Genomic DNA, 23,703 nt, shown 5'->3' with positions numbered 1-23,703 from the left:
TATACACCCGGTCCCTGCCACTCTCATACATACATACACCCGGTCCCTGCCGCTCTCATACATACATACACCCGGTCCCTGCCACTCTCATACATACATGGTCCCTGACGCCCTTATACATACACCATGCCGCTCTCATACATACATCCTGCCGCTCTCATACATACATGGTCCCTGCTGCTCTCATACATACATACATACATACACCCTGCCGGTCTCATACATAATGTACATACATACACCCTGCCGCTCTCATACATACATACACCCTGCCGCTCTCATACATACATACACCCTGCCGCTCTCATACATACATACACCCTGCCGCTCTCATACATACATACACCCTGCCGCTCTCATACATACACCCTGCCGCTCTTATACATACATACATACACCCGGTCCCTGCCACTCTCATACATACATGGTCCCTGACGCCCTTATACATACACCATGCCGCTCTCATACATACATCCTGCCGCTCTCATACATACACCCTGCTGCTCTCATACATACATACATACACTCTGCCGCTCTCATACATACATGGTCCCTGCCGCTCTCATACATACATACACCCTGCCGCCCTCATACATACATACACCCTGCCGCCCTCATACATACATACACCCTGCCGCTCTCATACATACATACATACATACACCCTGCCGCTCTCATACATACATACATACATGGTCCCTGCCACTCTCATACATACATACACCCTGCCGCTCTCATACATACACCCGGTCCCTGATGCTCTCATACATACATACACCCGGTCCCTGCCGCTCTCATACATACATACACCCTGCCGCTCTCATACATACATACATACACCCTGCCGCTCTCATGCATACATACACCCTGCCGCTCTCATACATACATACATACATACACCCTGCCGCTCTCATGCATACATACACCCGGTCTCTGCCGCTCTCATACATACATACGTACACTCTGCCGCTCTCATAGATACATCCTGCCGCTCTCATACATACATACACCCTGCCGTTCTCATACATACATACATACATACACCCTGCCGCTCTCATACATACATACATGGTCCCTGCCACTCTCATACATACATGCATACATACACCCTGTCCCTGCCGCTCTCATACATACACCCTGCCACTCTTATACATACACCCGGTCCCTGACGCTCTCATACATACACCCGGTCCCTGACGATCTCATACATACATATATACACCCGGTCCCTGCCACTCTCATACATACATACACCCGGTCCCTGCCGCTCTCATACATACATACACCCGGTCCCTGCCGCTCTCATACATACATGGTCCCTGACGCCCTTATACATACACCATGCCGCTCTCATACATACATCCTGCCGCTCTCATACATACATGGTCCCTGCTGCTCTCATACATACATACATACACCCTGCCGGTCTCATACATAATGTACATACATACACCCTGCCGCTCTCATACATACATACACCCTGCCGCTCTCATACATACATACACCCTGCCGCTCTCATACATACACCCTGCCGCTCTCATACATACATACACCCTGCCGCTCTCATACATACATACATACATACACCCTGCCACTCATACCACCACTTTTATACATACATACACTGCTGCTCTCATACATACACTGATGGTCTCATATATACATACATGCACCTACCTCCACCCTCATCCATTTATATGAAAATATATACTTCGACCCAGTAAACGCCCCCCCCCCCTCCCCCATATATTAATCCCCCATCCAACATTCACAGTCACACAGTCAGAGACCGCCTTACCAGGGATGGTGACTTCAAACAGCCACTACTCCGGGGCGGGCCTCAGTTTGCCGCTTCTTCCGATGGGGCACTGGCACTGCTCCCAATCCTGCTCCCGGCTCCATAGTCCTGCTGGAGCGTTGGTGGTCTCGCTGCAGGGGGCGGCATTGGCACCTGCACACAGGAACCTGCGACCCTGCGTCCAGTCCCGGCCAAGCACACCTCCTCCCTCCCGCTGTTCTCCTCCAAGCCCTGCCTCCTCGAGTCCTCTTGAGTCGCCGTCCCAGTGCCCCCTGCGGCCCCGCCTCCTCCCGCATACAGTAGCAGGGCGCCGATTAATGTGGTTGATGGAACAACCATAGAGGACTCGAGGAGGAGGTGGGGCAGTGGACAGCAGCGCCGCACGGAGAGAGCCTGAGAGGAGAACAGTGGGCGGGAGGAGGCGGGACCACTCTGGGAAGAATCTCCACTCCTACTGCAGCCACCAGTGACAGCCGGAGGAGGCGGGGCCACACGGGGACTGGGCTGAGGCTGAGCCTGCAAGTGAGGCCGCCTACCGCTGAGCAGTCAGCCCGGCCGGAGGTGAGCTGAGCTCGCTGTACATTTGTCTTGTTTATTTGTTTGTGCTGCATGCACATCTTTCGGCCTCACTACCGTCGGCCTCCCGGGAAAGTTCCCGGTAGATTTAATGGCCAATCCGCCCCTGAAACTTACCCAGAAATAACAAATTCCAGGAGGGAGACATTCTCCAAAGAAAGAGAAGTATTAGAACACGAGGACTTGCACTGACACTGGAGGGAGGTAGGTTCAGGGAAATATGACTGCACAGAGAGGGTAGTGGATAAGTGGAATAGACTCTCCTTTTAGAGGCTGTCACTGGAGCAATTTAAACATGCTTGGGATAGGCATTAGGATATCCTTACAAGAAAATAAAAAGATAAAACAGGGTTTAGGTTACTATAAGCAGGGGCGTAACTACCATAGGTGCAGGGGGTGCAGCTGCTATGGGGCCCAGAGCTGAAGGGGGCCCATCTGTGCTCTCAATCTAATATGTTTTGCATACATTTATCACCATCAGCTGCTAAATAGGGGGCCCTTACAAACTTTTGCTATGGGGCCTATGAATATCTAGTTACGCCTCTGTAAGGTTAAAAAAGGTGCAGACTTGATGGGCCAAGTGGTTCTTATTTGCGAACACATTCTATTTGGTAAACAGTGGCATACCAACAGTCCCGCAAACCCCGCGGTGGAGGGGGGGGGGCATTGAGTAAGTGTGGGCACCAGGAGTCTGCGGAGGCTATCACTGCCGGGACCTGCAGATCTACTTGTCTGCGGTCCCGGGGCACCTCCTGCTGCTAATGAAAATGGCCACCCCCTTACAGCAGACAATTTTTGTGATGGCCATTTTTCCTTAGCAGCAGCAGGAGTGCCGGGACCTAGAAACTTTTACATATATCAAGGGTTTTAACAAGGTACAGGTGGGAGACATTCTTCACAGGAAGAGGAGCAACAGAACACGAGGACATGCACTGAAACTAGAGGGAGGAAGATTCAGGGGAAATGTGAGGAAGAATTACTTCACAGAAAGAGTAGTAGATAAGTGGAATAGCCTCCCATCAGAGGTGGTAGAGGCAAATACAGTAGTACAATTTAAACATGCTTGGGATAAGCATATTGATATCCTTACAAAGAAATAAGGATCAAATATGGTTTGAGGTAACATGTTTAAAAAAGGGGCAGACTAGATGGGCCAAGTGGTTCTTATCTGCCGTCAAATAAGAACCACTTGGCCCATCTAGTCTGCCCCTTTTTTAAACATGTTACCACAAACCATATTGGATCCTTATTTTTTTTGTAAGTACCTACTTGTGGTAGGTAAGCTTGTTGGGATTTGAAGGCCACCAGCAAAGAGGAATATTATTTAACTATTTCTTCATTACTCCTGAACCCAGCCTGAAATATGGCAGAAGCTGATTGGTTAGTATTTTGTCATGTTCCAAGTTTTGATTCCCAATTAGTTCCTGATTCAACAATGCAACAGAAACATGAGTAAGCCTAGGATCGCACCGCACTACTATCGCCATTGGTTGAGATGCCGCGGCACAAATGCAGCTACAGTATATAACATCACTGGCATGCCAGAACTCTCCTATCCAATCAGCTCCCGGGAACCAGCGCCATCTGCTGACCAGTACACTTTATACACTACTGCAGGAGCATTCCCTTTTTAACTATCCAAAGAAAACTATATGCATATGTATTAGTAGTCATTTATATTCAGCTGGTGCAATTTGAATAATCACCTGACTAATCTGCATATTCATATATTGAATTTACATAATCATTTGTCCATCTCCAAACAGGACAAATTTGCAGCCAACTGGGGAAGGGAACCCAACTTGTCCGACTCTTAATGTGTACGACTCATGAAATGTGTACGATCACCATGACGACGCAAGGTGTAGATTATACTTACTCCAACATGCCCCCCATCTGGCATGTGACATGGCACAGAGGGAGGAGGGGGGGAATACTGTTCGCACAGGGTAATCCAGACATGTGCTGTTCGTTGTACACCACAGACACTGCAAACAGGAACGAACACATGAACTCATTAGTGAATGCAAAGCTAGTTTCAATAAATTATTAATCAGATTTAAATATTTTAAAGAAAGAATAATTAATAAAACAAACCCATAAACCTGTTACCTGCCAACATAGTATATATTAGTGTTCCCTCTAAGCTTCTTTTGCAGGGTGCTGCACCCTGCCTATTTTTAAAACCTCAAAATGCACCCTGCACTTTTTGTGTGTGGCACTGTGCACCCTTACGCTGCCCCCCACCACGCTGACAACTTCGTTGTGTGCCACCAAGTGTAATGGGTATTGCCATTGTGTGTTATGGGCATTATGGTGTGTGGTATAATGTGTAAGAGGCGTTACAGTGTGTGCCATAATGTGTAATGGTCATTAAAACAGAATATGTAACGGGCATAGCAGAGTATGACAATGTTTAATGGGAGTAATCCTAGTTCAGTGTGCAGTTTTTTGTATATGTTTTTTTTATTTCCCAATGTAAATTTTTAATATAAAAATGTGCCCTCTCGATTGAAAAAAAGTGCCCTGCCCGGTGGTCAGCACCCTGCCAATTTTTACTAGTGTCAGGGAAGGGCAGAAAACCGGCACTTTTCCCATCGGTAACATGGCTAATTTGCCCACGCGGGTGGGCAAAGTGACGTCATCCACGTCAGGCCAGCGGAATTCGCAGCGATGTGTACACATGAACAATGCAACCTGCACATCACCATGACATGTAGACATACAAATTTAACTTGCAAATTTTGGATTGAATATAAAACGGATAAACATACTAGCTACATTAAGTTATCACCAATCTCTGTATGCAAAGAGTGTGTCGCCATTCCTAACCGTCCTGTGATTGTATCGCTCTTATGTAAGAGGAATACAACGTGTCGTTATCAGATGCAAAAGGAAGCCGTTAGCCTCAGGTTCTTATCATCTAAACCATGGCGTTTGCAACTCTGCGTGCTGTTCGGGTACAAATCTGCCCCAGGATTCTCCATGCTGATGTGTGTATCGGGTGTCAAATACTGGCTGCTAAGGTTGAAAACAGAACCTAATAGCTGGATATACTTCAAACTGTAAATGGCCCAGTGTGTCCAGATGGACAGTGATAAACTTCCAGCATTAGCTGTTGCATTAAAACATTTTTCAGGAGGTCACACAACATGAAAACACCTATATAATTTACACTTGGCGATATTTCGCTCTAAGGGCGAGATGTATCAAATGGAAAATGCGGTAAAACCCCGGTTTTACCGCATTTTCCAATGTATCAAAAATGATACCGCACTGAAAGGTATCGCCACCTTTGGGTGGCGATACCCTATAGAAGCCTATGGGCTTCTTTTCGCCGCCCGCCGGCGCAAACCCGCCGCCTCGCCGACCCCCCCTTTGGCTTACCTTCCTGAAGGGTCCTCCTGGACCCCGGAAGGTAAGCCCTGCCTCCCCCTAGTGAAGCAGCCGGACATCCTTCCGGCTGCAGGGGGGAGGAGGAAGCGCCGGGGACAGCATGCATAGCTGTCCCCAGCATGAGAGGAGAGCGTGGCGGCAGGGAGGTGACGGAGACCCCCCGCACACTGGTGTACAGGTATCACGGGGGGCCTCCGTCACCGCACCGCGATGCCAGCCGCATATGTTAGTACATATGCGGCAGCATCGCGGCGGGGGGCGGCGAAGGGCGGCGATGTATTTTAATACATCCCGCCCTAAAGCTGGTCATTCACCTGATCTCAGGGCCGAATGTACAATTCAGGCAGGCCTTGCGATTGATTGTGTGCACATTGTGTGCACAGCGTGAGGGCTATCGATACGATGCGTGGTCCCACGGGTCAGGTCGCACCACTGATTATATGTGCTGTGCATATTCTCTGTTGGCTTTGCTTGTGGTTTGTAAGCAGATCCTATGTGCTTTTAAAGCACATACGATCACACATTCGACCACTCTAATGGCAGAGGCAAATTGGGCGGAGACTCCGCCCTCCCGATCCTCAGTCTGCCCAGAACACATCGTTCAGGCTTCACAGTGGGAAAGTATCCACCATTGTCACCTCCACCCCTGCGTTATCTGAATTGGCTGGTGTTACACCCATGTTTTTTCTCTCCCTGAGGGGTATGTAGCAGTGAAAAGGGAGGAGAAGTGATAAAATGCCTGATACTTTATCACCGGCCAATCAGCTACTAACTGTCCCTTTTTAAACCCAGCCTGTAACTTAACATTCAGGAGCTGATTGGCCGGTGATAAAGTACCAGGCACTTGATCACTTCTCCTCGGTTATCACTGCTTCATACATGTAGCCCTGAGGGGCAGATGTATTAAGCTTGGTGAAGTGATAAAGTGTCTGTTTTTTATCAACAGCCAATCCGCTTTTAACTGTGAAGTTACAGGCTTGGTTTGAAAAATGACAGGTAGGAGCTGATTTGCCGGTGATAAAAACACTTTATCACTTCACCGAGCTTAATCAATCTACCCCTGAGTCCCTCTTTCCCAATATAGGGTGGATTGGCCCAGGTTCCCTGTTTGACATTAGCCTCACTCTCATGTCAGCCAGCAGGACTGAGAACAGGATCTATCCTAGAGAACAGCGGTAACCCCTTTCCTTTGACACACATTTATTTATTAAACAGTGGTTTGGAAGTCTTTTTTGTTAAATTTGGGACAAATTTATGTTAAGGGTCCAGAGCTTCACTGTTCCATTCATGACTCTTTTAGTGACCCAATCAGATGACACTACCTATGCCAGAGGGATGACTGTCTGAGGTAAATTAGGCTTAACAAAATAAAAATAGGGGTGTCCACAGTGTAAGCACAAAAATCAATACCCCTCCCTTATTAAAGAGGTCTCTATAAATGGAATAAGATATAGGGCCAAGCTTCAAAAGTGATATAATGGAGAGTGATAAACAGCCAGCCAATCAGCTCCTGTCTGACATTTTTCAAACACAGTCTGTGACATGGCAGGTAGGAGCTGATTGGCTGGCTGTTTATCACTCTCCATTTTATCACTTTTGAAGCTTGGAGTATCTGGCCCATAAGGTGATCAGGATTTGGCGAAAGATACACCACCATATGTAATGTAATACAGGCCATGGAGAGGAACTTACGGAGACATTTTTCAGGCATTCCTCACACGTCCTTCCAGAGAAAAAACTGCAAGCTGCAAAGAGAAGACAGAAGAAATCACAATCACATTTGTACTGAAATGTACAATATAAACCCCACATCTAAGATGTCCCTGCGGCTACTGATAGTAATGCTGCTTTCGCATCTCAAAATGCAGGGTCGCACCGGGACTTTGAAATGGTTCAGTCCCGGTGCGAACCTGTATTTTGGTCTGTTCACTTCCCCTCAGCGAACCAGCAATATTGTCAGTTCACTGAAGTCATGTGGGTGCGGGGCAGAACGTCATCGGGGGCAGGCGGGAGGAGGCAGCGCTTAGAGCTTAGTGTGAACAGGAAACGGTCGCCTGGACCCAATTAACCTGTTCAAACCGCAAAGCAACACAGCAACAAACTGGTGAGAACCCTTCTTTTTTACTGGTTCGTATTGCCGTGTTGCTACCGGTTTGCGGGACCCGGTAACCCCTTTCACATCGCACCAATTACCGGGTCGAACCTGCAAGAAACTGGCATGAACTTGGTAATTAGGTGCGATATGAAAGGGGTATAAGAAACAAGCTCTGTTATACATAAAGTTATATGTAGGAGATTCAGTACAATACTGCAGTGTTCCCAAACCTCATCCTCATGGAACCCCAGCAGTTCATGTTTTCAGGAATAATTAGTACCACAGATAGCTCTCTTGTGTTCGTGTATTAGCACAAGTGTGCTCCAGCTAGATGATCTCGAGAACATGTATAGGGTTCCATGAGGAGCAGGATTTATTGGTCGATCTCGGCTGACAGGGATTTGTGCCAATGTTGGAACAAATCCTCGTTGCTACAGTGTGTACGCGGCTTTAGCGTTACCTCAAGCTGACTGTATGACATTATAGTATAATAATAATGTAATCACATAGATTGAGGAGGAGGATGGGAAAAACTAGAAGAGCTGCCAAAAAGAATTGTTACTGTGAATTATAAAAGTTTACAGGAACTCTCTACAGCAGATGACAAGCAGTAAAATGATGCGTCCACACGCTGCACGGAATGTAAAACACAACATAATCTGGCGTCCATATGCTTCTGTGAAAGTCACTGGCATGGCGAGCCAGAAAATGAAATGAAGACATTTCAGGACAGCGCCCGGGCCATTCTTCAGTAGAACTGGTCTCTGAGCTCAAAGTGTTATAGAATTAATAACTATAAAATCAGCAAAAAGTAGTGATGCGCAAAAACTGCAAACAGATTCATTAGCCTCCATAACAAGGAATGTAATAATCCCAAGAACAGTGACAGGATAAAATTCCTAATTATTAGTTGTCATTAATACAAATACAACAACAGTTGGGTTCTCAGTGTAAGTAGTTACTTAAATTAAACAAATGTCAGGCCCTGAGGGTGCAGCCATATAACAATGACGATTTCTCAGTGAAGTTTTGCCTTGCCTTTAATGACATTTTGGCTGCCAAATACAACATTATACAATACCCTCTAATTGTGTATGTGGCATAAATTGAATTAAAGTTTGTGGACTGATTAGGATTTTTTGCCCATCACTTTAGAAGGGAGATCGGGCGAGTCCTCAACCAGGATGCTGAGCTTCTTGGTAAACAGGTAGAAGGCAACGCAGGGCATGACAGCTGTGGTATTAAGCACAAGGCATTGCAGCCAACAGGTGTCCCACCTCAAGAACTAAGCACTGCATAGTAAAGATGGCTGCAGCGTGCACATGTGACAGCTCACAGAAAGCATTGAATACACCCCTTTGTTATGATTGGGGAGCGTTTTTTATGATTTGGGACTTCTACATTGGGGTAATGACAAACTAATCTAAAATGCAGCTTAGAGGTAAATCAAAGTAGATTCTTATACAATGGAATGTGTAGATTTAAAAAATACAAATAGCTGGTTAGCGAAATTGTATTTATTAGTACTTTATATTCACTTTCTGGAGACTCGTCCTAATGCGGCTTTAACCCTTTGAGCACCAAGTGAATTTGTCAAAATAGGTGTGAAAATCGCCAAGTAAACATTTGTATTCATCATAATGACCCTTAATGTTTACCTTTATATAGGAAATCGAATAGTTTTTGGTTTTTTTAACATTATATATTTTTATTTGAATTTATAGAACAAATGTGAGCGACGCTGGCATTTTTTAGCGGATATATTGAACATCGCTCACAGAGCTGTCGGCACTCAAAGGGTTAAATATATAGGATAATGGAATCGCACCAGTTCCTATCTCCCTCTCTTGTAGCGCAACGGCAGAAAAAAGTCTATACAATGGGTTTGTTAGCAGAAGTGAAAGAGGAACTTTTTCAATTAATGTGAAATGTTGGGGTAATTGAAGGTAACTTCTTTTTTTTCTAGAAGGATATTGAGAAAGGTTATATACTGCAGAATGCAGCAAGACCCAAATTTACTGCTAAGTGCTTGGAAGAATGAACAGTATTAAATAATAATGTAATTGTATAGATTTATGGGGATTGGGGAAAAGCTGGGGGACTGCCAGGCAATCCAAAGAACTGTAATGTCAGACATACATCTACAGATTCCAACCAGCCAGACAGGGGAATCATTTCTCCAAAAGTTTTCATCCAAGATATAATTTGGGTACTTGTTTCCTAGAATGGCGCCCATCGCGGGCATCGCATGTACATCGCATGCCATTATAATGGATTGCGATGCGACGGCCGCGATTTTACATAGAAATGCATGGTAAAATGTAAATCGCGTCGGTCGCTTCGCATGCGGCCAAAAAATCGCATGCGATGCCACCAACGCGATTACCGATTTTACATAAGGAACAATGTTAAATGGCCCAATTGACCCGATTTTACATAGGGAACAATGTTAAATGGCCCATAGACCCCAAATAGCCACCCTGAAGTGTGAAATGGCCCCCCCTGGCACCCTGAAGTGTGAAATGGCCCCCCCTGGCGAGCGCAGCGAGCCCCGCGAGGGGAGGCGGAATACGAGCCCGAAGCGCGGCGAGCGGACGCGTAATACATGTTAAGTAATCCGTGTCCGCTCCCCACGCTTCGGGAGCGTGTTCGGCATCCCCTCGCGGGGCTCGCCACGCTTTGGGCTCGGTGGCTCGCTACACTTTCTATTCTCAACTCCACGCCGACGTGGATAGTGGGGGTATGAAAAGGTCGGAGGACGCGTACCGCTGCGCTCGCCACGCTTCGGGTTGACGTTGATCGTGGGGTGGCGTTAACAATTGGGGGGGCCATTTCACACTTCAGGGTGGGTATTTGGGGTCTGTGGGCCATTTAACATTGTTCCCTATGTGAAATCGGGTCAATTGGGCCATTTAACATTGTTCCCTATGTAAAATCGCGGTAATCACGTCGGTCGCATCGCATGCGATTTTTTGGCCGCATGCGATGCGACCGACGCGATTTTTTTCCTTAAGATGCCTAAGATCAAAATCGGGGGCGCCCTTCTAGGAAACAAGTACCATAATTTGCAACAAAAGGGTCACCTAGATATTGTAAAAGGTATATCTATCTATCGGGACTAAGGAAAAACCAGACCGAAACGCCAGACCGGTCATCAAATTCTGCATTCAGAACCTTGTAGTGTCTGGTCTGGGTGGTCTCTTGGTCCAGACCGTTTCGGTTTTTGCTACATGCCCTGACCATATAGGGAGGCTTTATTCTCTCCCTTCTCCTCTCCCTGGTGACAGCTGTCACAGGCAGCCCCCTCCCCGGATAGGCCACCCCCCCCCCCCCCCCACCCCCACCCCATCACACTCTGCATTCCGAAGCTTGTAGTGTCCGGTCCAGCATTCCGTGGTCTTGTCCAGGTCTGGTTTTTACCCATACCCCTATCTGTCTATCTATCTATAGGCCAACTACTCCCACATCTATGAGGTGAAGTACCGCCAGTGACCACTCGATGGACCAAATTACTCCTTAACAGAAAGTGAAAGCAAGTTTTGCAGGGACACTGATCGGTTACAAACTTGCTGGATATGCAGAGAGGGAGCAGTGAAGCCAGAGATGGGAGGCAGGAGCAGATCAGGACTGGGGGTGGGGTGTAGAGTTTGTGGGCTAAAAACTGTCACAGCTCAAAGTGAAAGTACACTGCAGAAGCCGTCATTTTGACAGGCTTTTAACTAGTAAACTATATATAAAAAACACAGATTTATAGGCACTTTGTAGTATATATATATATATATATATATATATATATATATATATATATATATATATATATATATATATATATATTCTATATAAATATATTTATAGTTTATAGTCAGGGTCCCAGGGGTTGGAACTGGCAGAATCCCCCCTTGTACTTGTGTGTCCTCTACAGCGCACAACAAAAGTATAGCTTGTCAATGCTCACTAAGTATAACTCATGGACATTTGTAGAAAGAAATAATATTGAAGGCGCTTGACTCCGATGATGATGGATTAAATAAGGGTAAAGAATATATAGGACAAAGGGCCTTATTCTGGTCTGTGCGGCCGGAGCCGAATATGCGGCCAGGACCGTGCGTCCTAAACCCCGCCTTCCGTACGGATCGCTCACTCCGTCCGAATGCGGTAAGCCGCTGACCGCACGGAGCACGAGTGGATTTCTCATGTATACACCTCCTCCATCTCTGGGAACCTCCCCCATCATTCGATGGTCGCATACCATCGAATGCAGGACCGAGCGGTCAGGCAGCTCCCCCGAGCTCAGACCACTCGGGCATTTCTCCGTGCAAAAGCAGGGATCTGGGCGGGCAGCTGACATCCGGCAATGTCATATGTCCGCCCCCTACACGTGCGCCACGGCCGCATTACCATACTTACGCCCAGCGTTTTCATGGGAACGCCCATGAAACGCGGGGCGTATGCATATGTTAATGAGGCCAAACAGCCCTTCACGCCCCTCTCCTCCCCCTGTTCGTAGTGTAAACAATTCATGCAGAATTTGGACGTACGCCCCGCTCGCACATGCGCAGATATGCCTCTGCACATGCGCAGACACAAAACATCGGCGGAACGAACGCACGCGGAAATATCCGCACCAACCAGAATAAGGGCCAATGTGTCAATTGACTCTTATTCAAAACCGTAACTAGATTAATCCACAAGAGAAGATGGCAAGGATGCGTACTTTTTACTCACAATTGGAGTGTTATATGGACTCCTATCTGGGTTTCTTTATGACAGGATCTGTGGTTGATAAGTGTTCCTGTCAGGATGTCCCTCGTTGTGGGTATTGTGCAGATAAATAAAAAAAAGGAACCGTAACTTTTATACTGATAGTGATAATCCAACTTTATTGGAGGATAGTGGGAACCAGTAATGCGTACCAAACTTACTGAGAAACATGCATCAACTTGTGCGTAAAGGTTTCTTTTTTAACAGGATCACCAGGGGTGTGGGAATTTGTGAACAATTATTATGCGTACCGTACTTACGGTGCATAACACAGTGGTACTCCTATCTGGGTATCTTTTAATATCAGCGGTCTCCTCTGTAAGCTCCCATAAACTGGCTCTAATCTCGAGCAGTGCATGCAAACAGAAGGTGGAGGCCGTCTTAATATTGAACAATGCTTTTATTGCTAAAAAGCCAAATTTAAAACAAGTGAAAGAATAAAAAATACCTGAAGAATGACCCTATAAGAATAAGGACATCACATAGAGAATAGTAGGTCTCAGTCACTCTGTCTGCCAACGCGTTTCGACTGCCTCTGCTGTCTTTTTCAAGGCTCTCATGGACATGGTGCACTCTGCAGGTGATGAGTTACCCACGTGTAACGCAGCGGCAGATGTATTAAGTATAGTGAAGTAGAAGGTAAAAAAGCAGCAGCCAAACAGCTCCTGTCACTTTTCAAACCCAGCCTGTAACTTGCCAGTTAGGAGCCCATTGGCTGCTGTGTTGGTCACTTCACCAGGCGTAATACACCTGCCCCACAGAATCTTCTTTTCAAATTGGGAATCCACTCTGTGGGGTTTGTTTACTAAGATGGGAGTTCTAGTAAAGATGTGTTGTTGCTATGGGCGACCATTCAGATTCTATCCATTATGTTCTAGAAGGTGCTAACTAAATAAGAAGTGGATTTTGATTGGTTGCTAAGGGTTACATCCCATCTTCAAAAGAACTCCCATCTTAGTACATAAACCCCTGTGATTCCAGACTGCATTGTCGCCCTTCCGCCTGGTCAACTATACTTCTATTCTTTGAACCAGACGGTACTTCAGGCCTTTGGACCTTGGTGGATGGTAATGACCAGATCCAGAACTGGAGCGACTTTCCCCGGGTATAAGGACATCCAAGTTACCTGTTTTGCCCGTGGTCATCTTGTTGTACACTTGTTACCCACATCAATTTGTAAGTGTAACCCTTTAGTAAATTTGCTTGGTTTTAAAGTTATACACTAAGGGGTTTATTCTGGTTTATTTATTCTGATGCGAATTCATGTGACGTCAGCCGCCCACCCCCAGCACACCGCGTCACGCCGTCATTTACATGGGAACACTGGGAGTTCCCATGTCGGAGGGCTGCAACCACCCCCGTCTGCCACGCCGACAGTGTAGGTCGGCGAGCACGCTCACACAGAAGTCCTGCACATGCTCAGAACTATATACGCCATGACAGCTATACTCCTGGATGTGGTCACAGAAATCATTTGTGAAATCGTTTAATGTGTATGAATTATTGTCCTGGAGCTCCGTCCGGGGAGTTCAATGGAAATAGTTAACTCCCAACGGTGTCCAGCAATCATTTGGACTTCACTAGACAGAAAGATATGGAGTCACCTTTCTCTCACCTACAGACACTTTACGTAAGCGTGTATCACGGGCAGCGCAGTAACAAGATCTTCTTGCAATGCTCCTGGTGAAAGGCCGATATTTACCAATCAGACCAGTAGGATCCATATAGCGGTTATGATGGCTATCTGTGCTAGCCAAGCTGCATCTGTCATTGTAAACTATGGCCATTTGCGATGCCTTACCAGCAGAGATCTCTGTATTGTAGAGAAATAAATGCCATGTGTATTGTACATCATTTCCTATAATACTTTCTGTATAATACTGTATATACCAGTAACTAGAATGATCTCTCTCTCTATAACTAGAAAAGGGACCTCAGTCCCCCCCTGAATCCTCCCCCCGATGTCGGACACTAGCCGCCGATCCCACCCCCCAACTATACGCTTTAATTCGTCATAGCTATATCCAAACTGCTTACCATGAGTTACTGTACACTTCAGTGATATGCAGTGAGTGCAATGGCTTGTATGTGAGGGGACGCGGTACACTTATACGGTGCACATGTCAACACAGGTCAACATAGACACCAAAAACCGTGAACAAACTCTTTTTGACCTTATTCGCGTCAACATGAATCTTGTGTCGACCTTATGTCAATGTCAACCTAGGGTATGACAACCAGTGACTGTCGACCTACACATTGTCTATCATATATACAGTAACCGTCAGTAAAGGCTGGGCAGGGGAGACGCTGCCTCACCAGTCATACATTTTATTCCAGAGTTTTCATTATAAAAATTATTAGAATAAAACAAAGATGATATTTATTTTATATTTTGCATCAGTCAAAACTCTAGACAGAATAAGCGGATCTCACTGCCCGTCACGGTTACATTTTACCATTTCCTAATAAAATGCCTATTCTTAACCAGTAAACTTGTTTTTCTTGTTTACTTGCACTTCACCTCAGAGAACATTAACTGTAGAACACGGCATAACATGCTGATGGGTATATGTAGGACAGATGGAGTGTTGGTGGTATGAAGGACTTACCAGTAGCTATGACTGCATGTACAGTATTGGCGCCGATAGTGGGTATCCAATTAATCACTTTTGAAGCTTGATACATTCACTCTGCTGCACTCTCCTGGCTCCTGCCTATTCAGGACGGTCTCTCTGGCCCTGTCCCGACCGCTGTCAGCCTCCACTCTGCTGCCCTCTCCTGGCTCCTGCCTATTCAGGACTGTCTCTCTGGCCCTGTCCTGACCGCTGTCAGCCTCCACTCTGCTGCCCTCTCCTGGCTCCTCCCTATTCAGGACTGTCTCTCTGGCTCTGTCCCGACCGCTGTCAGCCTCCACTCTGCTGCACTCTCCTGTCTCCTGCCTATTCAGGACTGTCTCTCTGGCCCTGTCCCGACCGCTGTCACCCTCCACTCTGCTGCCCTCTCCTGGCTCCTGCCTATTCAGGACTGTCTCTCTGGCCCTGTCCTGACCGCTGTCAGCCTCCACTCTGCTGCCCTCTCCTGGCTCCTACCTATTCAGGACTGTCTCTCTGGCCCTGTCCTGACCACTGTCAGCCTCCACTCTGCTGCCCTCTCCTGGCTCCTACCTATTCAGGACTGTCTCTCTGGCCCTGTCCTGACCACTGTTAGCCTCCACTCTGCTGCCCTCTCCTGGCTCCTGCCTATTCAGGACTGTCTCTCTGGCCCTGTCCCGACCGCTGTCAGCCTCCACTCTGCTGCCCTCTCCCGGCTCCTGCCTATTCAGGACTGACTCTCTGGCCCTGTCCCGACTGCTGTCAGCCTCCACTCTGCTGCCCTCTCCTGGCTCCTGCCTATTCAGGACTGTCTCTCTGGCCCTGTCCCGACCACTGTCAGCCTCCACTCTGCTGCCTTCTCCTGGCTCCTGCCTCTCTGGCCCTGTTCCGACCGCTGTCAGCCTCCACTCTGCTGCCCTCTCCTGGCTCCTGCCTATTCAGGACTGTCTCTCTGGCTGTATCCCGACCACTGTCACCCTCCACTCTGCTGCCCTCTCCTGGCTCCTGCCTATTCAGGACTGTCTCTCTGGCCCTGTCCTGACCACTGTCAGCCTCCACTCTGCTGCACTCTCCTGGCTCCTGCCTCTCTGGCCCTGTTCCGACCGCTGTCAGCCTCCACTCTGCTGCCCTCTCCCGGCTCCTGCCTATTCAGGACTGTCTCTCTGGCTGTATCCCGACCACTGTCACCCTCCACTCTGCTGCCCTCTCCTGGCTCCTCCCTATTCAGGACTGTCTCTCTGGCCCTGTCCCGACCACTGTCAGCCTCCACTCAGCTGCACTCTCCTGGCTCCTGCCTATTCAGGACTGCCTCTCTGGCCCTGTCCTGACCACTGTCAGCCTCCACTCTGCTGCACTCTCCTGGCTCCGGCCTTTCACTAACTAACCAAAGGTTCCTCTTTCTACCTAGAATGAGACCATTCATCTGTAGTACTTCCCTATGTACTGAACAGGAAACTGAAAGTATGGTACCTTTCTTCTTACAGTATGCGGATCATCCAAAAACACATTTACAATGGAGCATTATGCATGTACCTTGCTAAAAATATATTTATCCACCATAAACATTTGTCCTTCCTATCTTCTACATGCAGATAAAGTGGTTTATTTACGAAGATGACAGTTCTATTGAAGATGGCCAAATGTGCCAAAGGGGGATCGCAGCAGGAATTTCCAATCCCTTCTGCGATCCCCCCTGCTTTGCCGCCGGCCGCATCCCCCATAGGTTTTTATGGGGGATGCGAAGCTGCCCAATGTATCAAATCGGGCAGCAGCGGTTCGCACCCCTGGGCTATCGCCATTCTGAGATGGCGGTAGCCCATTGTAGCCTATGGGCTACACACCGCACTGCTGCCGAGGTAGTGCGGTCAGCGAGGTTGGCAAGGGGTCAGCACTAACCGCTCATGAGTAATCCCCCGTTTCCGGCTGAGTTTCTTTCCAAGGAAGCCCTGTCCCTGCGCTTGTGGGGTGATACATCCCAGCGATAGGATCACATTTTACAATGCGATTCTTGGCGGTCACATTCCGCCAATGCGATCATTGAGGAAGAGACACAGATCTGAAAAAAAAAAAAAAATCGCAGACTGCAATATTTGTGGTTCTGTACATGCTCACACAAGCGATCCTTAATCTGCAGGCGCATGGCCTGATGAGGGATGACAACAGGCTAATGCGGAGGCGCCAACTGGGCTTTGCGGGAGCGCAGTCCGGACGACTAAGGACGTGTCCGGACCAGTTGAGGGTTGCGGCTGCGTGACATCACGCGCATTCGTGGCCAGGCTGCGCAGAAGGGGACAGCCAGAAATGTGCACAATAGCGATGCACCTGCAAAATCTTGCTGGGGGCATCATGGTTTGTAACCTACCGCCGTGTGTAAAACTAAAGCCCACGCTGCATCAGGCCCAGCATCCCGTGCTTATGTTCTGCAGATCAGCCTGGCCTATAATGTAAATTGCACTGTAGAGAATCAGAATTAAAACTATCCAAGCGTGAGATTGGCACTGAAAAGCGTCTTAACCTAACATTTAAGTATTATTAGATTTTATGGAAATTTACTGTTCTTTTCACACGCTAAACTCTGTAACCGATGACGGAGAAACAAAATGCCATGTACGCCATCGGATAGCGCGTCAGATGACGGATCGCCTTTAATATCCCAGGAACCTGATGTTTGTGTTACTCCACAATTGCCTATTAAAGAGTATGGAACATTGGGTCGACTCGATGAAGGTCGACATACATTGGATCAGCCACTGAAGATCAACAGGGCTGGAAGGTCGGCACAAGCATTAGGTTGACTATAGGAATGTCGACAGTCAAAAAGTTGACATTATTTTTTGTCCTAAACGTCTACATGGACACTGCCTGAGTTTTCCATGTTCCCTCACACAGCTTGCCATGCTTCAGCACACTATTATATTCTCCCACCACACCACAGAGGATGGTACGGTATGAAATACAGCCGCTGGCACATGTCGGTTAAAAAAAAAAGTGAAAAACTCACTCACTTAGATGGGTGAAAATTGCTCAGTGTGCACTGAGCAATTTTCAGGCCAGTGATTTTCCCCATCGTCACTCTACAAACACGCTGGGCAAAAAAACATAGTGTGTATGCACTCCTTTGTGGTACATTTCCACAGTTTCTAAAAATACAAAGATGTGATATTACCCCCCCCCCCCCTGATCACAACCTTATGACCTTCTCAATCTCCTCCTACTAAGGCTATTAACTCTCAGCAACTTTCTACCTGTCTGCAACTGCTCTCACCCATTTCTACACTTGCCTGTCCTCAGACAGCTGTATTACCACCTGAACCAGACTCTACCACCTGCCCTTGATGAAGCTGCTCCAGTTGCTCCTCACAATCCACGTAGGCTTAGATGCCAACCGTGGCACTCTAAATTAACAAGACAGCTGCAAAAAACTATCACGTAGAGTAGAACATCAGTGGTATAAATCTCAGAATACACACATTTAAGACTACCTGCCACTCCCATCGTAATGCTCTGGACACTGCTAAACAAAGTTATCTTCATTTTCTCATCTCTTCTCATGCCACTAACCCCAAGCGACTTTTTAATACATTTAAATCACTTCTTTACCTTTACCCTCCCTCACTCTCCCCACCTGCCAATATCAGTGCGCAAGAACTTGCTTTCTTCTTCAAAGACAAGATTAACAAATTCCAAGAGGAAATGGCATGCACTTCTTCGGCCAGTGATTTGCTCACTTCCTTTTCTGATCCCTTTGCCACTTTCTCCTCATTTGAACCCACAAGTGATGAAGTATCAACACTTGTCTCATCCTCCTACTCTACTACCTCTCATCTTGATTCTATACCCTTACGAATCAGTAAAACTTTGTCTCCTGTGCTTATCCCAAACTAAACTAAAATCTGTAATCTCTCTCTCTACTGGTGTCTTTCGTTCTCTGTTCTGAAAAAAATAAATTTGATCCTAACTCTCTCTAACTAAAGTCCCATCTCTCAGCTCCCATGCCTCTCCAAGCTACTTGAGAGACTAACCTACACTCGCCTCACACACTTTGTTAACTACTACAACTTATTGGACCCACTTCAGTCAGGCGTTCGCTCTAAGCACTCCACAGAGACAGCACTGACTAAAGTAGTCAATGATCTGGCCACTGCTAAAATCTTCTTGATCTCTCTGCTGCCTTTGACACTGTTGACCACTCTCTTCTCATAACAAACGCTACAGTCCCTCAGTCTTCAGAACACAGCTCTTTCTTGGTACCGATCTAACCGCTCTTTCAGTGTTCGCTTCTTTGATTCTACCTCCTCTTCATTACCTCTGTCAGTTGGAGTACTGCAAGGCTCAGTCTTAGGTCCTCTGCTTTTCTCAATCTATACCTCCTCCCTTGGCAAACTAATCAACTCTTTTGGATTTCAGTATCATCTGTATGCTGATGATACTCAAACCTATCTATCCTCCCATGAATTGTCACCATCAGTATTGCTCCGCGTCTCTGAATCCCTTTCTGCTATTTTATCTTGGATGTCCTCTCGCCGCCTCAAGCTCAACTTTTCCAAAACAGAATTACTTATATTCCCACCAGCCAAGTAGTTACTAACCTCATATCTCTATCACTGTTGAGAATACTACAATCAATCCTACTCCACAAGCTCGCTGCCTAGGGGGTCATCCTGTCCTTTGTTCCTCACATTCAATCTGGCTCTCAAAAAACATATCCAAAATTCTACCGTATCTTACACAAGACACTGCAAAAACTCTAATCCATGCACTCATTATCTCACGCATTGATTATTGCAATAACCTCCTTACTGGTCTTCCTAAGAAAAACTCTCACCACTACAAAGCATTTTTAATGCAGCTACAAGGCTGGTTTTCCTGGCTAGACATTCAACATCTGCTGATCCGCTCTGCCAGTCCCTCCACTGGTTGCCAATATTCAACCGTATTACATCTAAAATACTTTGACTCACATACAAAGCCATTGCACCACACCAACATAAATCTGTACGCTTATCTCAAAATATATCCCCGCCGACCTCTCCACTCTGCACAAGATCTACGTCTCTCATCCACACTTGTTACTAGATCTTATTCACAATTGCAGGACTTTCTTCGGGCAGCACCCACCCTATGGAATGCACTTCCACACACATTAAGATTCTCCTCTAGCCTCCAAACTTTCAAGCGTTCCCTGAAAACTCACCTCTTCAGGCAGCTTATCATACTCCAGAAACCCCACACAACCTCCATTTGCAGTCATATCTAATTGCATCCCATCAGGACTTTCTTGTAATCTGGTGGGACTGCCATGCTATAGATTCCTATCCTTATGTATCCCTCCTATTATCCCTATAGTTTGCAGGGCCCTCCTACGTCTATATTGGTCTGTAACTGCCCAGTTTGTTTTATGACTGTTTCCAATTGTAAAGTGCAACAAAATATGCTGCACAATATAAGAAAATTTAAATAACCCAGAGCAGCCAATCAGAGTATGTCTAACTCTGTTGCATCCTAAAAAATGATAAACAAAATCTGATTGGTTGCTTTGGTCACCATCACTTCTTTTCATATAAGAACATTTGTGTAACCTTATGATCTGTTTGGCTGGAGGATGCAAATCTTAAATCATGGATTCCAATATATAAAATATCTTAACTGCCTATAGAATCTATTTGTAATTAAACAATTTATTTAAATGATGGGTAATTTCCCACTCATTTCAGCCCGGCACTCGGGGAATGCGAACTGAAATGCCGGCACCAGTAGCAAATCGTGCCCGAATGGTGCTAAAATTGAATAGCTCCATTCGGGCACATTGAATCCCCCCTATAAGTTCTTATTTTCCTTTAGAGTATTAATTGAAGCTACCATGAATGATTTTCTAACTGTAAAATGCCATGTGATTACCATGGCAACCAGTCACATGACGGTGTGAGCAGAGGCGCCTTGGAATGTTCGTACACTCGCTCCAACTTCCTCTGCAATCACATGACCCCACTCTTTTAACAAAAGTATAAAAAGATTATTTTAAATAAACAAAACGAACATCACATTTATGTGGGATTTCATTTCAATAAATTTAAATATATTACTGCCTACATTAAATTGATGCATCTGTAGTTATGTTACCAACGGACAGTGACACATTATTGCAGGACAAATATTATTTGAAAATACAGCCCTTAGTGGGCTTCCCTTAAAGTTCTGTGAACATATCCTGCACTGACACCACTTAACATCTGCTTGAATAAAAGTAAACATCGATGTCACTACTGTCGATTATAGGTTGAATATTGGTCTGCATCGACGTTGTGTAAGAGAGCTTTTTTACAAGTCAACTTAAGTAGGAGTACCAACCAGTGAGTTAACGATTGGTGATACCATTGATGGGTACCTTTGCACTAAGGTGGGGGCTGAGCTAGGCTTTGTATCCCGCTTCCACAAAGAAAAACAAATAAAAACATTGTGGGGATCTGTGTCAAAGATGACGATGAACCATTGGATCTCTGCCAAACCATCGGAGGTCGATAGTCATCCGTAACTCTAAGTAGTAATACTTCCTACCAGTGATGGGCAACTAGTGGCCCTGGTGCAGAAGGAAACCCTTGAAGCTTACACCTGCAGACCCCAGTTCCTTATTTCCATATGGTCAGACTTGTCTGTTACAGCTTGTAACAATGTGAGTTTATGCATAATGGGGTGATTCTAGTTGACTTGGTAAGGTTGCAGCTTACGGAGTCCTTGTGGCGCCGCCCCGGCAAATTGCACGCATCCCCCCCCCCCCATTTCCCCATGCAACCATGGTCAGTGAGGCACCCAAAATGGCCCCTGAAATGTGCCTATCATTGCTATAAACCCAAACTGTCCTAGATCACAAAAGGGTAGTCGTGCTGTTACTGGGTCATGACTTATTATAAAATGCATCGTTCTACCTGATACCATCATATAATACCCACTGCCCTCTCACCACAGGAATGCAGTGGTGTTCCCACCATCAAATACAACACAGTTTCGGTTAGTGGTTGCAATGCTACTGCCATCCTGGTGGGAGCACTTTATAAATTGTGGTGTGGATCAGTGGACGTGACAGGTTTGATGTTGTACAATCTCCTTACATTCTGCCAGCCCTGACTTCATCCTCATTTAGGGAGTAGGTGTACAAAGCCTTGAAAAGTGATAAAGTGGAGAAAGATCAAGTACCAGCCAATCAGCTCCTAGCTGTCTTGTTACAGGCTGTGTTTGAAAAATGACTGGAGTGGATTAGTTTCTCTCTCTCTCTAAAGACACTGCTAATAGTGTACTATACTAGAGATGCCGGGAGGATAGCAATATATTGCATACACACTGACTGACATGGTAAGGATAGTTAACATGGAGCTGCATGTACATATAATGGCAGACGTTAGCGAAGTACAGGAGCGCATATAGTTAACGTCATTGAGCGTACACACTGTACAGTTACCAGTGTGTACCCATCTTTAGTACATCTGTCCCATAGTGTAGATCTTTTTTAAACCAGAAATAAAATCTGCACTCTGTAATCAGCAGAGACATGGGCGGTATACACAAATGCAGCATGCATATACTGGAAGGCTGGTTTCAAGTTTTTAACCTTGCAACACATCCGCACGGAGCCCAGAATGTCGCGCAGCAGCGTTCCGCAGGGACACTATTACCTGTCTTCTGTGTTACACGTCACGCCTTGAGTTGGGACTGGATACCAAGACAATACCTCTCCAAAGTCACAGTCAGCAGCTTCTTACAGCAAGAACGCTGACAAATGGTTATAGAATAGATTACAAGACAAGTCTTTTATGGTCGGAATTGCGCTAGTGAGCGTGTAAGGGGATAATACTGTACAGAGTATGAACATGGAAGACTTCCATGTATAAATTCAGTCATTTGGATCAACTATATACAATCATTGCTGAGATATAGAACAAAGGATCCCCAAATATATCCCCATTCTGATAGATATTATAGTTCTAGAATGTTTATGGCCAGATGGATCAAGCTTCAAAAAGTGATAAAATGGAGAGTGATAAACAGCCAGCCTATCAGCTCCTACCTGAAATGTGACAGGCTGGGTTTGACAAATGACTGGTAAGAGCTGATTGGCTGTTTATCACTCTCCACTTTATCACTTTTTGAAGCTTGATACATCTGGTCCTAAACCAGAGATGAAGTAGCAGCCAATTGTCTCCTAACTGTCATTTTTCACACAGAGCCTGTAATATGACAGCCAGGAGCTGATACTAGGCGTTATCTCTCCACTTTATCACTCTCCAAAGCTTGGTAAATAGTCCCCTTTGAAATTACACCTCTCTAATGACAACAGATATAACATACATATATACACAGTATCCTCCAACCTCTATAAATGCTTCCCTGAGACAGGATACCCTGATCATGTACTGACATGGGCTTATTATTATCTAACACTAGCATTGTATTGCATACCCCTTACTATTTACAGCAAGGCAGCCTATTGT

General features: G+C 46.1%; 1 protein-coding gene across 2 annotated transcripts in view; it reads right to left on the bottom strand.

Annotated features, from left to right (window-relative positions):
- LOC146081281 (pituitary tumor-transforming gene 1 protein-interacting protein-like) overlaps window positions 1–23,703 on the bottom strand; it is an 89,071-nt gene that overhangs the window by 65,076 nt on the left and 292 nt on the right. For both annotated transcript variants that reach the window (XM_083189411.1, XM_083189414.1), the window contains exons 2-3: window positions 7,463–7,515; window positions 4,254–4,362 (exon numbers count right to left, since the gene is read on the bottom strand). In XM_083189411.1, the coding sequence (XP_083045537.1) occupies window positions 4,254–4,362; window positions 7,463–7,515 (162 nt within the window). The remainder of the gene's footprint in view (window positions 1–4,253; window positions 4,363–7,462; window positions 7,516–23,703) is intronic.

This window comes from Crinia signifera, chromosome 5, assembly GCF_055691185.1.
Source record: "Crinia signifera chromosome 5, ASM5569118v1, whole genome shotgun sequence".
Classification (NCBI taxonomy): domain Eukaryota; kingdom Metazoa; phylum Chordata; class Amphibia; order Anura; family Myobatrachidae; genus Crinia; species Crinia signifera.
The sequence above is the reverse complement of the archived record's forward strand: the minus strand, read 5'-3'. Positions and strand labels throughout refer to the sequence as shown.